Here is a 17078-nt window from a genome sequence, read left to right as displayed (position 1 = left end):
AATGGACATTTCGAGACCTTTGAGCTGGTCAGTGTGTGTGTGACAAATACTATTGTCACAAAGACTTCTATATCCTCCTCCCATAAGAGTGCAGCACTCACTCGAGGTATGAAGAATAGGTCTGAGGATCTAAAAAAAAATTGAACAACTCTATGCTAAAGGGATGAAATAGTTCTTTGCAACTCAAACGTGGCAACTCACAGACATCTTTCAGAAATTATGTATTAGTTGATTTCTTTCGTCCTATCAGAGATACTCTTAAAGGAGTAGGTCCATGATATCTTATTATAGGGACTATTTTATCATACTTTCCCTTAATCTTCAACATGAATTTGTACGCGACCTACTGAGGACCCATGTCCCTGCTGCTCCACTTGCGGACAGTAAAATATGCGGTAAGTACATCTGCACTGAGTACAAGATAAAACTATTTTGGCTTACCAGTAGAGTGTGATATAAAACTGAACATGGGATTCATCCTATCCAAATTGTCTCACATGTATTTACAACCTAAATATGTCTTTGGCGAACATTATCTACAGAGAAAATTTCTGGAATGTGGGAGTAAGGTTTAGTGTGAATTAAAATATTAAGAATTGGAAATGATGGTTTAATTGAACATATTTCATTAGCAGTATATTTACCTTCCATCAAATGTAATTATGTGAGGGTCTGTGAACGAGTAGCAGAAAGCAGTAGGCACATCCTTCACTGTAATCTGTAAGAGAAATGGTATTCAGATAAGAAAAGATATGCACTGATAAACAGTGAGCATTTTGCCAAATGAAGGAAGGTAACAGATAAGCACAAATTATCATTGGGTCTGCAGTGCCTCACAACTGATCTCTGTAGAAATCTGAGAGACCCTGGCACAGATTACAAGTATTCTTCAGAAGATAGTGGTAAGTATTGTTTTCTAAAAGAACCTCAAAAGAGATTTTTCCAATGAGTTGAACAATCCATTGGGAAATCTCAGGGGACAATCAGAGGCACATGACAAACATGCACTAACCATGAGTAGTAGAAAAGTTGTGAGCATGTGATCCTCCTCTTAAAATATTGTATTCATCTCCATCAATGGGTGTGTTTTCTTCATGGAAATAGTACAGTACGAAAATGCTTAGAGTGAAAGTGGTTCTTGTTATTTGTGCTTTTTCACTTTATTCCATCCATTTTCACTCATTCATATTTTTTCTTGTTTTTTTTTTTGTTTCTTTTTTATTTTTATTTTTGAAAATGTTGTTTTAAGAAGAGCAAAGAGAACAGCCGACACGTGTTTCGTCCTGTGTGGCGAGTAAAGCCAGGGCTTTCTCAAGTCTATTTGTATTTTTCCAGGATGGTAGTATATCAGGTACAATTTCATAAATTTTCATAAGATATGGCAGACATCATCAGATGGTGATCAATTTTAAAATATGATCACCGTAGGGTATTGTTCCTCATCATTGGGTAAATCCGCGGATTGTGCAGTCTTTGTTTGCAATAGTACTGGCAAGTCCCTTACCTATTTACAAGGAATAATTCATCCTTCCATTCATTTCTTGAATTCAATGTATCTCTATATATCATCAGTGTTGATGGTTACACTGAACACTTACCCCACCTAGCTGGATGCGGTTCCCTTTGACAATGTCTTTATCTACAGTACTAAGGTTCTAATTTATAGAATGGTGAAACAAATTGCATTGGTCTAGATGGCAGAACATCCACAACCAGCCAAGGTGAAATGTCTAAAGGCTTTCCCACTCTCGGGAATGGATTCTCAGCATCAATTGTTGAATCCACTTCCAGGTGGTCCAGTTGGAGAGTAATACTATGCTGACAATCGGAACTATAAAAACTCTGGAAAATAAAATCAACTGCCAGAATTTGCATTAGCATACCTGGATCCTTGAAATGTACCCTCAAAATGGAGATTGATCACAATTGTTAGCATTCTAGTCTCCTTAGCATGTAGGGATGAGCTTCCTAGCATGTTCAGTACACAAACCTTTATTTTCTGTGTTCTTGTACAAAGGATGCCCTCCTAGACTTTAGGGGGCATTAGCTACACATCAACATCAACTTGAGAGATCAAGATGTGGCAGCTGCTACCGCTCTCTTGACATTTTGTACTCAGAACACTTGCATTGCTCTTAAAAACTCTAGTTGCACGGCAAAACAAAGACAGAGCTTGAGACTAAACAGTGGGCCCTTTCCCCAGACCACAGGCAGAAAACAGTTGCAGTTGAGAAATGTATCATGGGGCAGGAGGCTCTGTGGTTCTGAAAAATCTGGATTCATATAATGGTACGGGACTCGAGAATAAAAACTTCGTCGAAATAGGACGAATTTGGTATCAAAAGACCGAGAATGACGAGTACATCAAGTACATGTATTTTCGGCGTATTCGAGTGACGATTTCACCTCGAAATCGTCATTTACATTCTAAACCCTTAGCTACATGTTGCCCTTTACATAGGCCTTAATCCTGTTGAATTTGATTCCACAAGGACACATACTCCTTAATCGACTTCTCCCTGACCCCAGTACAAGTTAGAACCATTGCCCCAGGCCGAACTCGTTAGGTCAGTTCCCTCCCAGTGGCCGAGCAAGATAGCATCTAGGCTCAACCAGCCATAAAACCATTTCAGCGCGCACACCTGCCATATCTCGCTCACATCTTTCTCCACTCCTTTTCTTCACTTACTTTATGATGGGGAGGTGACCGTTTTTATTAGGGGTCCAGCGATATCTGATGAAATGTTGGGCCTTGCCGGATGATTTGTTATGGGCAGCACGACGTGAAATATGTACATGTCATCATGACTCTGCTTTTCTTTTGTAATCAGTAACCATAAATGAAATACCACGAATCCAAGGAATGTTTTGCCCAAGGCTGAAAATAATGTATAAGAAGAGAAGCCTGACTTCGTGAAAGTGTGCAGTCTCCTGAGAATATATTCGTATGATACTTCTAGGACCCTGTTACCTTGGTTGCAACCAATAAACTAATCTTTGACTTCACCTAGAAGACTCCGAGTTTCTGTAGGTCTGACTCCGGAGAACCCGAGGTCTCTGGGTGTTGATCCCCTGGCACCGCTGGGTTACCGGTTCTGTGCCGGTTCTTAAAAACCCAGTACCTCAGTTGGCGCCCAGCGTTTGGGGCGATTCCAGTGGTACCAATCAGCCTGAAGATCGTGAGGAGCTTCGTGTGGAAATTCCGGAGGAGGGCCCACCACCTCATCGACCCCAGCATGTCGACGTGGTCCGAAGGTCTTTGCTGCGAGGTTCCCCGCTTCCCGACGGCTACAAGGACTGCTGCCCTGGCTATCGCCCTGATGTTGGACCCTTGAAATTTTCGGTAGAGCGAAACGCTGAGACGAGTCTTCTGGTGAAGCCATCGATATTTTCAGTTAAGTATAAGTGGAGCGTCTCCCAGTCCTTAGTTGGACTTACTTTGTGGTATCTTGGAGATACAAAAGGTTTTTATTGGTTCTTGCAAGCACCATAACCGAATGACTCGTGTATTCACGAGAAATATCGTAATCGATAAATCCTTTGACGTTTGGAACTAGACTAGAGAGCGAGGATGCCTAGTCTTAGACTCGGGAATTGGTTTTGTCTTGGTAGTAATAATAGGGACTCCCGATTGGAGGACTCATGTCCGGTTCCTCCAGTTGGAACTCCGACTTACGAGCTATACGTTAAACATGGGGTAGGCCCCATCGTTTACAACGAGGTATGGATTAAATACACTAGGAAAGATGGTGTTTTAAAATGGCCCCAATATGGTAGCTTTGATTCTGAAATCTTAGACAACCTTGAAGTTAAACTCTTCAAAAAGAAAGCCCGGCCGGCGATGTTTGACTCTTTCCGCTTATGGCGCAAAGAAGCCAAACAAAAAGAAATTAAATTAGCTAAGAAAAATAAGAGAGAAGGAGGACTTTCAGTAATGCAAGCTGCTGTGCAGTTTAAAGATAATGAGGAAGAGCAGATAAAGGAGCAGTTGCACAGGCAACGTAAAATGGCAATAGATAAGTGTTATCCAGTTTTGCCGTCTCTTCAGCAAGGGACAGCAAAAGAGCGTGAAAAAGACCCATTAATGTCGCAATTATTAACTTCACCACCCCCCTATGCGCAGAATGCCACAGCACCCCCGCAACCTTTAGTTGCACAAGCTGCGCCTCCGGCTCTTCCACAGCACCCACCAGCTGCTCTTCGGCTGGCTCCTACTTCTTCGGTGCAGCCTCCTCCAGGCCCACCGACCACTTCTGTTTCACCTGTGTTTTCTACGATTTTGCCTACAGTGCTTTCTACATCTCCTAATGCCCCCTCTATGATTTTGCCTAGTACCACATCTATTATTCCCGATACCTCTTCTGCCATCTCTACCCCCGCCTTATCTCACCCCGTTTTTCCATCTGTTTGTCCTTCAGTTTCACCTTCCCTTCGGCAGAAAATGGCCAGCACTGTTACTAATCTTCTTTTACCTCTTTTCGGGTCGCCTGCTACGACCCCTAACATAGGAAGAAGACAGTTGCGAAGTCAACTGCCTGATTATCAAGAGAGAGATTCCCTGAATAGTTTAGCTCGGAAATGGGTCCTGGACACTGCAAAATATGATGTACAGTCTGTCATGGAAGTCTTCCACCAATGGGAAGCAGCGACACAGAGATATGTGTTCGAACAGATGTGCGTCTTTCTTGGCGAAGATTTAGAAGACAATGATCAAGAATGCATCCCACAAGAGATGTGTCGTGTACGATTTAAATTTGGAGAGGGTATGATTGTAGGTCCCGATGTGGAAAGAGCAGTTGAAATGCTATTTTCATATCGAAGTAAGGGAAGCAGTTCTGGGTCACCATCGGAATTTAGTGCATCTAGTAAGAAAAAGGCACGACAATACCCTATGAGAGAAGTTCCCCCACAGTGGAGAGAGGGTGACGCGACAGCTGTCCCACCTGTCCTGCCACACTTTCACCGTGTATGGGTACATGTCCCATGGAAGCGAGCTGAAGTTTTAGCACTCAAACAAACACTACCAGATCCGCGTAAAAATCCTGCAGGGTACTATAAAGAATTGTCGCAAACTGCTGGGTCATGTATAATGAATTTGGCCGATATCGATATGTTATTCGGGAACGTTGTTCCGCAGCCTTTATGGGGAAAAATTCGTCATGTAGATCATGACCAGGAATTAGGTGACACGTGGGCTAATATTACTGCTGCAGATGCACGACAAGTTGGTGGTGCCAAACCTGAGCCTCTGATAGCGGAACCACCTGGTAGAATAATGGATTACATGAAAACGATAATGCCTGTAATACGCGTAAATTGGGATAAGTTATCTGCATGCAAGCAAAAGAAAGAAGAAACAGTTTCAGATTTCTTCACCAGATTTGAAGAAACATTCATTGACCATAGCGGTCAAGACATGACCACAGAAGGTGGTCAGAGATTGTTTGTCGATAAATTTGTGCACAATCTGGTTCCAGATTTGTGTAGGAAATTAAAAGATTCGGAACGTTCTTGGGCAGTCTCATCTTCAGCCCAGATATTAGCTACCGCACAGTACTACGAGAATAGAGACAAAGATGAGAAAGATAAAGTAGAAAAGAAAACTAGAGAACTCAAAACGAAGGTTTTGCTACAGCAAGCCTATCCGCCACGTGGTGGTGGTAATAAAAATAATAATGGTCCGAATCAATACCAGAACACTTTTCAGCAGCCTCAGAGAAACTTGCAAAGATTCGATTACAATCAAAACCGCATAGGTCCCAACCAGTGTTTATACTGCAAACAAGAGGGTCATTACAAATATGACTGTCCTGCCCTACCACAACGTGCAAATGGAATTTCTGGCATAAGAGGTCGTGGTAGTCAGCAAGCGCCTAAAGGTAGAGGGCGTGGAAACGCCCCTCAGGACGCACGTCCCCTTCCACCACAAAACTCTATGAACAGGTTTGACCAGCAAAATAACGTATCTGACAGGACAGCTCAATACTACGTTGATGAGTATTACACAGAAAATGAGCAGTGGGAGAATAATGATTGCTAGGACAGCCTTAGACAAGGAGAGGGAGTGGTTTCAGTTCCAGTAGATCAGAGTGGACCTTACGTTGAGGTGATTACATCGGGTGTGTCAGAACCTTTTCTGTTGGATACTGGTGCTACAAAGAGTTCTATTATTCACTCCAAACTCCCTGGCGCACCTTTGTCTGGCGAAATGAACGTTTCTGTAGGTTTTTCTGGCGCCCCGGTTAGAAATGCGATTTCTGACCCTTTATCTCTTTCTGTTGGTCCTTGTGAATTCGAAGCACCCCTTATTTTGACAACAGGTTGTGGTGAAAATTTGCTAGGATTGGATTTGCTAAAAAGATTGTATGCGACTCTGTACTGTTCTCCCTCGGGAGTACAACTTACTTTAGGTCAGAAAGTGGTTTCTCCCATGTATTTGTCGAGAAATGCACTTCCAGCAGAATTGGCACTTCTACCAGATATTCTTTGGGCTACTGGTCCAAATGATGTAGGTCTTTTAGAAATTCCACCATATGTTGTAACATTGAAGTCGAATGTCAAAATGCCACGAATTCCCCAATACAGAATATCCAATGAGGGCGAAAAAGCTTTGCTAGCGATTGTTTACGAGTTGATTGAAAAAGACGTAATTGAAGAAACACGAGGCAATGTTTGCAATAGTCCTGTTCTGCCTGTTTTAAAACGAACTGACCCTTCTCAGCCACCTGTGTATAGATTCGTGATTGATCTTAGAGAAGTAAATAAGATAGTGGTGCCACAATTCCCAGTTGTCCCCGACATTACAACATTATTGACTATGGTTCCAGTCTCTGCCTCTTGGTTTTCGGTGATTGATCTGAAGAATGCTTTCTTCAGTATCCCGATTGCTGAGGAAAGCAGGGATATTTTTTCCTTTAGTTTAGGAGGTCGCAGTTTCCGCTTTAAACGCGCTCCTCAAGGCTACTGTCAAAGCCCCTCAATATATAGTCAAGCTCTGAAAAGTCAGCTTGACACAATGGTTTTGCCCAAAGGTGCCACTCTCGTACAGTACGTGGACGATTTGCTCATCGCTGCGGATACTGAGAAAATATGTAAAATGGCCACGTTGACATTACTGCGTCATCTATGTGATCTGCATCACAAGGTGTCACTTTCCAAGCTTCAATATTGCCGACAAGAAGTGACCTACTTAGGTCATCTCTTATCGAAGGAGGGAAGGAAACTGACCCCAGAAAGAATTCAGGCAATAGCTAAATTGAATGTGCCAAGAACACAGAGAGAAGTACGTGCTTTCTTGGGCATTACATCGTACTGTAGACAGTGGATTCCAAATTTTTCGTTATTAGCCAAACCCTTATTGGCACTAACGTGTACAAATACACCCAATCCCATTCCTTGGTCTGATGAGTGTCAGAAAAGTTTTCTCGAATTACGCACAGCATTATGTTCGGCCCCTGTGTTAGGTAACCCCAACTACAGAAATCCTTTCACATTATATGTCCACGAGAAGGAGGGCTGTGCATTGTCTGTGCTGACTCAGTTATATGGAGATAGACAGCGGCCATGCGCCTATTTTTCGTCAACTTTGGATCCGGTAGCACGAGCATTGCCAAGTTGTTTAAGGGCCACAGCAGCAGCAGCTGTTTCTATTCGACTGTCTGCAGGTCTAGTAATGAATAATACACTAATCGTGATGGTCCCGCATGCAGTAGACACGTTGTTAAATAGGACCAAGACACAGCACTTAACTAGTGCTCGACTGTCCAGTTATGAATTGACACTACTAGCGAGCCATGTGCACATAAAAAGGTGCAGTACCTTGAACATAGCCACATTGTTACCAATTACAGAGGAATCGGATGCTTCAGAACAGCACGATTGTTTCCTTCGAACAGAGGAAGAGACGAAAGGGAGAGTTGATTTGTTCGACACTCCTCTTGCTGAATGTGATGGTACATTATGGGTGGATGGTTCATGTTTTAAACTCCCAAATGGTAACGTGACTACAGCATATGCTGTCACAACTTTGCACACAGTCATTGAAACTGCGCGAATACCACATGGTTCAGCTCAGGCCGCTGAACTCGTGGCACTGACGAGAGCATGTGTGTTATCTAAAGGAATGAAAGTGACTGTCTACACCGACAGTCAGTATGCTTTTGGAGTGGCTCACAGTTTTGGACGATTGTGGAGAGAACGTGGGTTCCTGACTTCACATGGAGCTAGGATTCAGCATGGTCAGTTGGTGAATGAGCTTCTTGAATCACTGACGTTGCCCCTGAAAGTAGCGATCGTGAAATGTAGTGCTCACAAGAAAGTGATTGATGATGTTGGTCGTGGAAATGCATTCGCTGATGAAACTGCTAAGGAAACTGCAAAGAATATGATGAGCCGAATGTATGTTGCGAGCCCAGAAAGATGGACTGGTGATGTTGGAATATGTGAAGACACGATAGAAAGTGTGAAGTCCATCCAAGCTGAGGCTACGGAGAAAGAGTTAAGCATGTGGAGAGAAAGTCCAGGGAGAATGGATGCAAATGGTTGTTGGATTGAATCGACAGAGCAACAGAGATGGTTGTTACCCGATGCATATGTGCCTGCAGTGGTTACAATGGCTCATGGGATGGCCCATATCAGCGCGAAAGGGATTTGCGAGTTGTTGGCCCCAGTGTGGAAGAATTCAGGGATTCCCAAGTGTGCAGAGAATGTTGTCAAGAATTGCATGGTATGTCTGAAGCACAATCCTGGTAGGGGAACCCCAACTCCAGCTGGTCATTTTGCACCTCCTACGTATCCGTTCGAGGTTTTGCAGCTAGATTTCATACACATGGAGAGGTGCAACAACTTAAAATACGTGCTCGTGGTTGTTTGTGCCTTCTCAAGATGGGTAGAAGCCTATCCCCTAAGGGACAATACTGCCTTGTCCACAGCGAAAGCCCTTGTGAAAGAGTTCTTCCCCAGGTTCGGAATGCCTAGAATGGTCTGGTCTGACAACGGAAGTGAATTTGTGGGCTGTGTGATGAAAAGAGTGTGTGAAGGGCTAGGCATTAGGCAGAAGTTCCACGCTGCAAATCACCCCCAATCAGCTGGATTAGTGGAATGTTACAATGGCACGCTTAAACTTAAATTGGCCAAAATCCAAGCGAGCACAGGTCTTAAATGGCCTGACGCTCTACCCTTAGCACTCCTATCCACCAGAATGACTGTGCATTCGCGAGTGAAACTCAGCCCCTATGAAATAATCTTTGGTCGGCCAGCCAACATATGGGGAGTGCCTAGGCCCACAAGGTTTAGCGAGCTGCAACACCCCATTTTGCTTGACTATTTGTATGAATTGACGGCTAAATTGCGTGTTTTATATCAACAGGTTCACAACACCTTGCCTCCGGTCTCTGAGACACCGGGTCACTCCATTGACCCCGGTTCCTGGGTGCTTGTCCGAAACTTCCAGAGGACAAGAAACGACCAGCCCAGATGGACCGGGCCTCACCTCGTCCTCCTGTCTACAAGGTCGGCTATTAGGGTGGAGGGGAAGGCAAATTGGGTCCACGGGATCCATTGTAAGAAGATACCCTTCCCTCTGCCACATGACCAATGGGTCCGAAAAGGAGGCACTGACTCAGAGCGCACAACTGATGAACGTGTAAAAGAAGCTAATCCTGATTGTGAAAGTGGGAACATTTTTCAAGAAACTGCGCCACCACCAGAACAATTGAACTCTGTGGAACCTGAACTACTATTTCTGGACCAGACAGTACCCGGGAAAAGGCGCTACAATTTACGACCAAGAAAAACAGACTAAAGTAAAAGTGATTTATTTTATGATCCGAGAGAAAAACCTGTGGACTAATAAAAAATGTGTTTTTTCCCAAATCCTATTTTTGAAAGTGCAGATTCTCCCATCTAGGTAACTTGCTTATTTTTGTTTTTCTTGAACCGCCATCCGGGTTCCGCTGCTAGGGTCGCGGTTGATTAAAGACTTTTGGGTGCAGCTGACGACGATAGGTCGCTGGTTCCGGTTAGTCCAAGGGAGCTGCCCTAGACTGACGGAAGCATCCTTTAGCAGAAACAACCTACCACCGCGGGCAGCACCTTAGAGAGGATGGAGTTTCCTGATGTGGAGAGGCCTGCCAAACAAATGAACTTTAAGCAGAGACTTTTGAAGACAATAAGGAAGACATTTTTTATAATAATGTGTATTTTTATGCTATTCAGCGTAATGGTCTTTTTGATAAGCTATGTTTTATTCTCTTTTCACGTGACATTTGCGCCCACTACATCACCCATACCTCCTCCTACTGTTTCCTCTCATTCTTTCCACCCTTTGCCTGACCACGAATCAAATAGGAGATTAGAATTCATCAATAAATCCTTCGTTCAGTTATTACACCAACACCAACTTGTAATGAACACAACTAACTGTTGGGTGTGTGGTCTCATGCCCCACACCACGGATAGAGGTATCCCCTATTTGGTCCTGCCATTTAGTCGCAATGGGTCAGTATGGGCATATAGGACAATGTTCATATATGCACGAGAAATCCAACCCCTACGTTCTGTAAAAGACAACCTCAAGACTAGCGCCCTAGTCAAAGGTATAGTTGACATGATCAAGGAAGTAACTTCTTACGAAGATACCCCGGATGATGAGATACTTGCATATGTAGGTTGGAATGTGACCGGATATGGCACTACATTAAGTGAGAAACAGCAAGCCAAAAGATCGTCCCCTATCTGGATCGTACCCCATCATGGTCACCTGTGTCTGCAAGGTATTGGCAAGAATCCCAGAGCTCAGCTAGGGAAGAGTGTCTGTACAGAAACGTATGTTTTTGGATCTCAGACTTCCCCTGCCCTTTTAGCCGCTAAGGGTACTTATTTCATCTGCCATGATAGAGCCTATACATGGTTGCCCCCTGATTTCTCGGGCTCATGTTTTGTTTCATTCCTGTTACCTCCCACCTACACAGCAGCGGCGGATTACCATCGGACAAGGGTAGTTAGAGGTGTTTTGAGTAAAGAAGACACTGCAGGTCAAGAATTTGGTGACTTTGCAATGGGTGTCCTGCCGTTCTGGGGAGCCATGGCTAACAGCAGAAACATAAGGCAATTGACAAGGGTAGTTGAATCCACCGTGATTGAAACTGCTGGTGCCCTTAGTAACCTGACTGCTGAGCTCCAGTCGGATCGACTGATGACCCTTCAGAACCTGGTCGCTCTGGATGTAATACTTGCGGACCGAGGTGGAGTATGCAAATTGATCCAGTCCAGTTGTTGCATTTTCATTCCAGATAATGCTCCAACAGTGTACAAGGCCATCTCCAAACTGAATAAGATTTCCGAATCTATTCATGTGGATAAAGGAGATTGGTCGTTAATGGGATGGTTCTGGGAACTGATATCTGCCTGGGGATGGAAAATTCTGATGGTCATTGGGATGGTCTTAGCCATTCTTTTCCTGTTCTGTCTATGCATACAGTGTGCTCCTGCAATATGTGGCCTCTGCGCTACATTATGTGTAAGGAAGCCTGTGTCAAGACATGAGCTCAGCACTAGAATGATGTTGCAGCAACATCTCAATGACTTTAGGAATATAGATCTGGACTCAGATTAACATGAGGATAGATTAATTGCCATGTAAGGGCAAAAGGAGGGTCTGTGGTTCTGAAAAATCTGGATTCATATAATGGTACGGGACTCGAGAATAAAAACTTCGTCGAAATAGGACGAATTTGGTATCAAAAGACCGAGAATGACGAGTACATCAAGTACATGTATTTTCGGCGTATTCGAGTGACGATTTCACCTCGAAATCGTCATTTACATTCTAAACCCTTAGCTACATGTTGCCCTTTACATAGGCCTTAATCCTGTTGAATTTGATTCCACAAGGACACATACTCCTTAATCGACTTCTCCCTGACCCCAGTACAAGTTAGAACCATTGCCCCAGGCCGAACTCGTTAGGTCAGTTCCCTCCCAGTGGCCGAGCAAGATAGCATCTAGGCTCAACCAGCCATAAAACCATTTCAGCACGCACACCTGCCATATCTCGCTCACATCTTTCTCCACTCCTTTTCTTCACTTACTTTATGATGGGGAGGTGACCGTTTTTATTAGGGGTCCAGCGATATCTGATGAAATGTTGGGCCTTGCCGGATGATTTGTTATGGGCAGCACGACGTGAAATATGTACATGTCATCATGACTCTGCTTTTCTTTTGTAATCAGTAACCATAAATGAAATACCACGAATCCAAGGAATGTTTTGCCCAAGGCTGAAAATAATGTATAAGAAGAGAAGCCTGACTTCGTGAAAGTGTGCAGTCTCCTGAGAATATATTCGTATGATACTTCTAGGACCCTGTTACCTTGGTTGCAACCAATAAACTAATCTTTGACTTCACCTAGAAGACTCAGAGTTTCTGTAGGTCTGACTCAGGAGAACCCGAGGTCTCTGGGTGTTGATCCCCTGGCACCGCTGGGTTACCGGTTCTGTGCCGGTTCTTAAAAACCCAGTACCTCAGCTCAGGCTGGTTATGTCATCAAAGATCAAGGGGGGAAATGATGGTACTGTCACTAACCCTAAAATTTTGATTAGGGATTTAATCTGGCACCATATCAATGGCACTCAAGATGGTAGCGACATTCGAGAAAATCATAATTAGCGGTTATCCTCCTAGCATCATGCAACAGTCATTCAGCTATTTTTTTGAGGAGTTACAATACATCTCCTTCTTTAATTCTAATTCAAAGTATCAATTTAGAAATCAGTATCTTAAACTCATAAATGTATTGCATTATTTTTATGAATTTTCAGAATTCAATGGAAATAGTCTTTGAAGTTATTTTGGATATAATGATGGTCGTTCGTGCTTTAATGCTGCTGCAAGGCCTATCCTATTGCACATGATGCTATCTTCAGGATCTAGGTTCTATGTTTTTGATGCAAAGGGAGGAGGGATCGACTCATGCGGTAGGCCACCTTTTTCACCCATCTTTAAGAGTCCTCACCTAATGACTTAGACCATTCATGCTCTTATCTCTTTTACTCTGGCAGGGCCCCTCTCTCAGGTAGGTGCTAAAACGCCTGTCAATCAGGCCGGAAATGGTCAAAATTGAAAAAAGACTCTTGGCTAGAAATATTTGCTCACTCCAGACCAGCACTTGAAACTGATCCTCAGGAGTCCAATCACACAGTGACTAGGTGGACCAACTGGAATGTAAATGGATACTTAAATATAACAACAATACAAAACTTGCCTATCAAGCAGCCACCTGGCACCATCACTCAGAGATAAAAAGAGTGGAAGCCAAATACAATGAAGAACTACAAGGTAAGGCGGCCAAAGCTCCTAAAGAGCTATTTTGTATTGTAACTTCTTTAAATGATCCTAAAAGCTGGAACTCGCTGTCTAACCTCTCAGAAAAACACTGTAATGAACTCGCAGCATTTTTTCAAAACAAAGTGGTGGACATATACCGTGATCTACAAAAAGCATGAGGGGAGATCTTTATACAGGGCCAGAGTGTCTGTCACTGCCAGAAGGAAAGAATGCCTTCAGAACTTTCCTCTAATCATGAAGGAAGCCTTTCTTGATCTATTTGGGAAAGTGAAATCTGGCTTCCCACTAGATCCCGCCCCACCCCACATTCTGGCAATGTGTAGCCAAGAAACTTTCCCAATGATTCGGGAATTACTAAATCTCTCAATCTCCACTGGAATAGTCCCACATGAATTGAAGAATGCAGTGGTCAAGCCTTTGTTGAAATAAAATCTTGACCCCACAAGTCCAGGGAGCTGCAGGCCGTTATCAATGCAGCTGGTGTGCGGGAAAGTCTTCAAGAAACATATCAACCAGCAGGTGTCCAAACATCTGGAAGACAATCGGCTCTTGGATGACTCCCAGAACGGATTCCGTCCAAAGCACAGTACAGAGTCTGGGCTATTTTGTGGTGGCTTAGGAGTTAAACCTAATGCTAGACAAAGGAGACGCGGCAGCCATTATTCTCCTCGACCTGAGTGCAGCAATTGATACAGTCGACCACAAAACTTTGGCACTCAGGTTGACGGATATTGGCATAAGGAGTTCCGCCTTAGACGGCTGCAGTCCTTTTTAATAGCCTGAGCATTCCAGATTTGCGAATCTCCCTGCTACTCTGAGACGGTCCCTCTAAAATATGGGGTTCCGCAGGACTCAGCACTCAGTCCCACTCTTTTCAATATTAATGTGAGACCGCTGGCATCTATTTTCAAAGAATTTGAAGTTTCAAATGTGTCCTATTCTGAAGATACCTAGCTTTTGGTTTCCCTCTCTTCAAGCGAGGGAGCTCAGCCTCAGTTAGGCACTTGCCTGGAGAAGGTGGCACACTAGATGACAAGGTGCTCTTTGAAACTAAATGGGGACAACATTGAACTAATGGTTCTAGGCAACAATCTTACCTCAGTAACATCTTTAGACTGGCCAGATAGTCTAGGGGCTCGGACGGTTTTGTCCTTCCCAATAAAAAGCTTGGGGATGTAGCTGTTCCGTCCTCCCCAATAAAAAGCTTGGGGATGTGGTTGGACAGCTTTCTTTCAATGAAAACGCAAGCCAAAAAACTCACCAGTGCATCTTTTGTCTTGCTGAGGAGTTTGAGGAAAAGTCTGGCACTACTGTCAATGTTTGGCAAAAGATTGTTAGTCGAGGCCTTGATATCATCACGCCTGGACTATGAAAACTCCCTACATCTGTGCTCCCGTAAAACAGTCCAAAAAACGTCTCCAGTTGCTGTAAAACACCGCGGCCAGAATAATTTACATAATACCTCAAAATTGTTCTGCTAAAAAAGCATTGACCTCCTTACAATGGCAACCCATGAAGCAGAGAATCAATTTCAAGGCTCTGTATCATACAAACAGGGTGTTATATGGCAAAGGCCCTCATATGATTAGAGCCCTATTGACCTGCTATGTCCTGAACAGAACATTAAGATCCTCTCACAAGGGTCTTTTGACAGTCCCATGGATCTGTAAGGCCAAATGAGGTGGAAGATTGTTTGCTTACCTGTCCCCCAAACTGTGGAACTCGATGCTAATCAGTTTGAGGATGGAGTTGGACGAAGTCACATTCAGAAAGCCCCCCCAAGTACATTTTGGCATTTTGTTGTCCCATGGGCACTGGCTACGAGTCTCACAGCAGTGGGAAGCCTTAGGGTAACTATGCGCTTTATAAGTCAAGTTAAGATAAGATATGATAACAATATTGGTTCAAAATATTTTAAAGTCTTGTAACGGTTGTTGGATTGTTTACTATAAATATATAAAGGATGCAAGTTCCTTAACACCTTACATATTTATTTGCACCGGATGGCTCAGAGATATTTTTAGTAAAGGTAATTTGCCTTTGACTCTTCATAAATGACGAAAAAGTGATTATATTTGGGAGTATGCATGTATTGACTTGTCATTGTTTTTAATTCCGGAACGTTCAATTTGAGTGTTGGTTTTGAAACTCGGGGAACATTGAAGTGATTTCTAATTTATATTGGTGAGAATCATAGTCTCTGACAGAAAGCGTATCTTTCAGTGGTTCAAGGAAGATTTATCTTCCACATCTTTTTAATTTGATGTATTCATTACATCACACGTCCATTACAAACGTTCTCACAATGTCAATAAATCTCTATTATCAATTCAATTAATTAATTATACTCTTGGGTGTTAAAGTAACAAAAATGACAAATCTATCTTATCACATCAGTTATGTGGAGCACGTTTATTAACCATTGCCAACCTGTATTCCTTTTGGGGCATATCCATTCCAGAGGAAGTTATCACTAACAATTGGTTCCACCAAGATATTGGTTGCTCGGTCCCCATCTCGGGTGAAGTCTGTCACAGCTGTGAAATGGAGACTAGCATGACTGCAGGTGCCGTTATGGCAAGATATTTGTCGGAGAGCCACTTGACAAGAAGAAAGAGCCAGATTTAGGTCCAGCTCGTCCTCGTCTGTTTGAAAGAAAAAATCAGAGTGATCTTATCATTCAAGAGTAATTCATGGCAATAAACACTTCCACATGATTTTATGAAAGGAAATATAAAAAAATTCTGCATGTAACCATCACCCTAGGCTGTTTGGTTTCCTGCAAGTGGATAACCTGCTGGGCTATGGTTAAGGTAGACTACATCCCAAAATGTTTTCTCGTTTCCCTATGTGCACAGTCATCCCAACCTCTTTTGGCACTAAATTTAAATTCACTTTGTAAATGATGTACTTTTGCATTTCCAAAGGTTGCCAGCTTAATTTGCATGCCTAAAAGTCTACAGATACACATCCTAACAATCAGAATCTGGAATTTGAAGTTATGTACTGCACAAGTTAGGTATGTGAAGTATGTTTAAATTGGGGCCATACTGCTGTTTAAAAATATAAACAGGTCCAACCTTCAGCACCTTTAGGCAGCAGAGCTTACCGGTGCTGTAGTTTTTATTTGCTTGATTTGCTTGATTACTAAACTTGCAATATGAACTGGTGATAAGAAAAGTAACTAGTGCACTCTACCATTTGAACAGTCAGTAGATATTAAGAGCCTAATTACAACTTTGGCGGTGTGGCAGCGGGACTGCCACATCGCTGCCATGCTCCCACACCGCCAACCAGTGGGATTACAGTCCACCACTTTGCGAGTTTTCTTGTGTCTGGCGGGGTTTTCTTTTGGTGGTTCCACAGCGGTGCTTCTGAAAAAGGGCACTGCAATGGGAGCATCAAAGGTATTTCCTATACGGCATGGACTCTGCAGTCTCTGCTAGGCAGGAACTGGGGAGCATGCACACATGGGGGGCACACATAACATGGCCCTGAGGCAATAGGGGGACCTGCGGGCCCCCTTTGTATCCTCTACGCCACCGTTTTTGAAAACCATGGCAGAGAGGAAACAAATTATATGCTTAGCAGTGCTGCAGCGGCACAGTCATGCATATTGTGGCCTCAATACCACTGCAACACCGGGATGGATCTCTGATCCTTGGTGGTTGTGGCAGTCCCATGGTGGTCCGCCAGCCCAACTTGTATATGGTGGACTGCCTTAGTCATAAT

The 17078-nt window shown here is 43.4% G+C and overlaps 1 protein-coding gene across 1 annotated transcript in view; it reads right to left on the bottom strand.

Annotated features, from left to right (window-relative positions):
• The window catches only part of VWDE (von Willebrand factor D and EGF domains), a 402281-nt gene that overhangs the window by 174250 nt on the left and 210953 nt on the right, over positions 1–17078 (bottom strand). The window contains exons 8-9 of the mRNA XM_078662843.1: positions 15777–15991; positions 645–718 (exon numbers count right to left, since the gene is read on the bottom strand). Coding sequence (XP_078518969.1) covers positions 645–718; positions 15777–15991 — 289 coding nt within the window. The remainder of the gene's footprint in view (positions 1–644; positions 719–15776; positions 15992–17078) is intronic.

This window comes from Lissotriton helveticus, chromosome 10 (assembly GCF_964261635.1).
Source record: "Lissotriton helveticus chromosome 10, aLisHel1.1, whole genome shotgun sequence".
NCBI lineage: Eukaryota > Metazoa > Chordata > Amphibia > Caudata > Salamandridae > Lissotriton > Lissotriton helveticus.
This window is presented reverse-complemented; position numbering and strand designations above follow the sequence as displayed.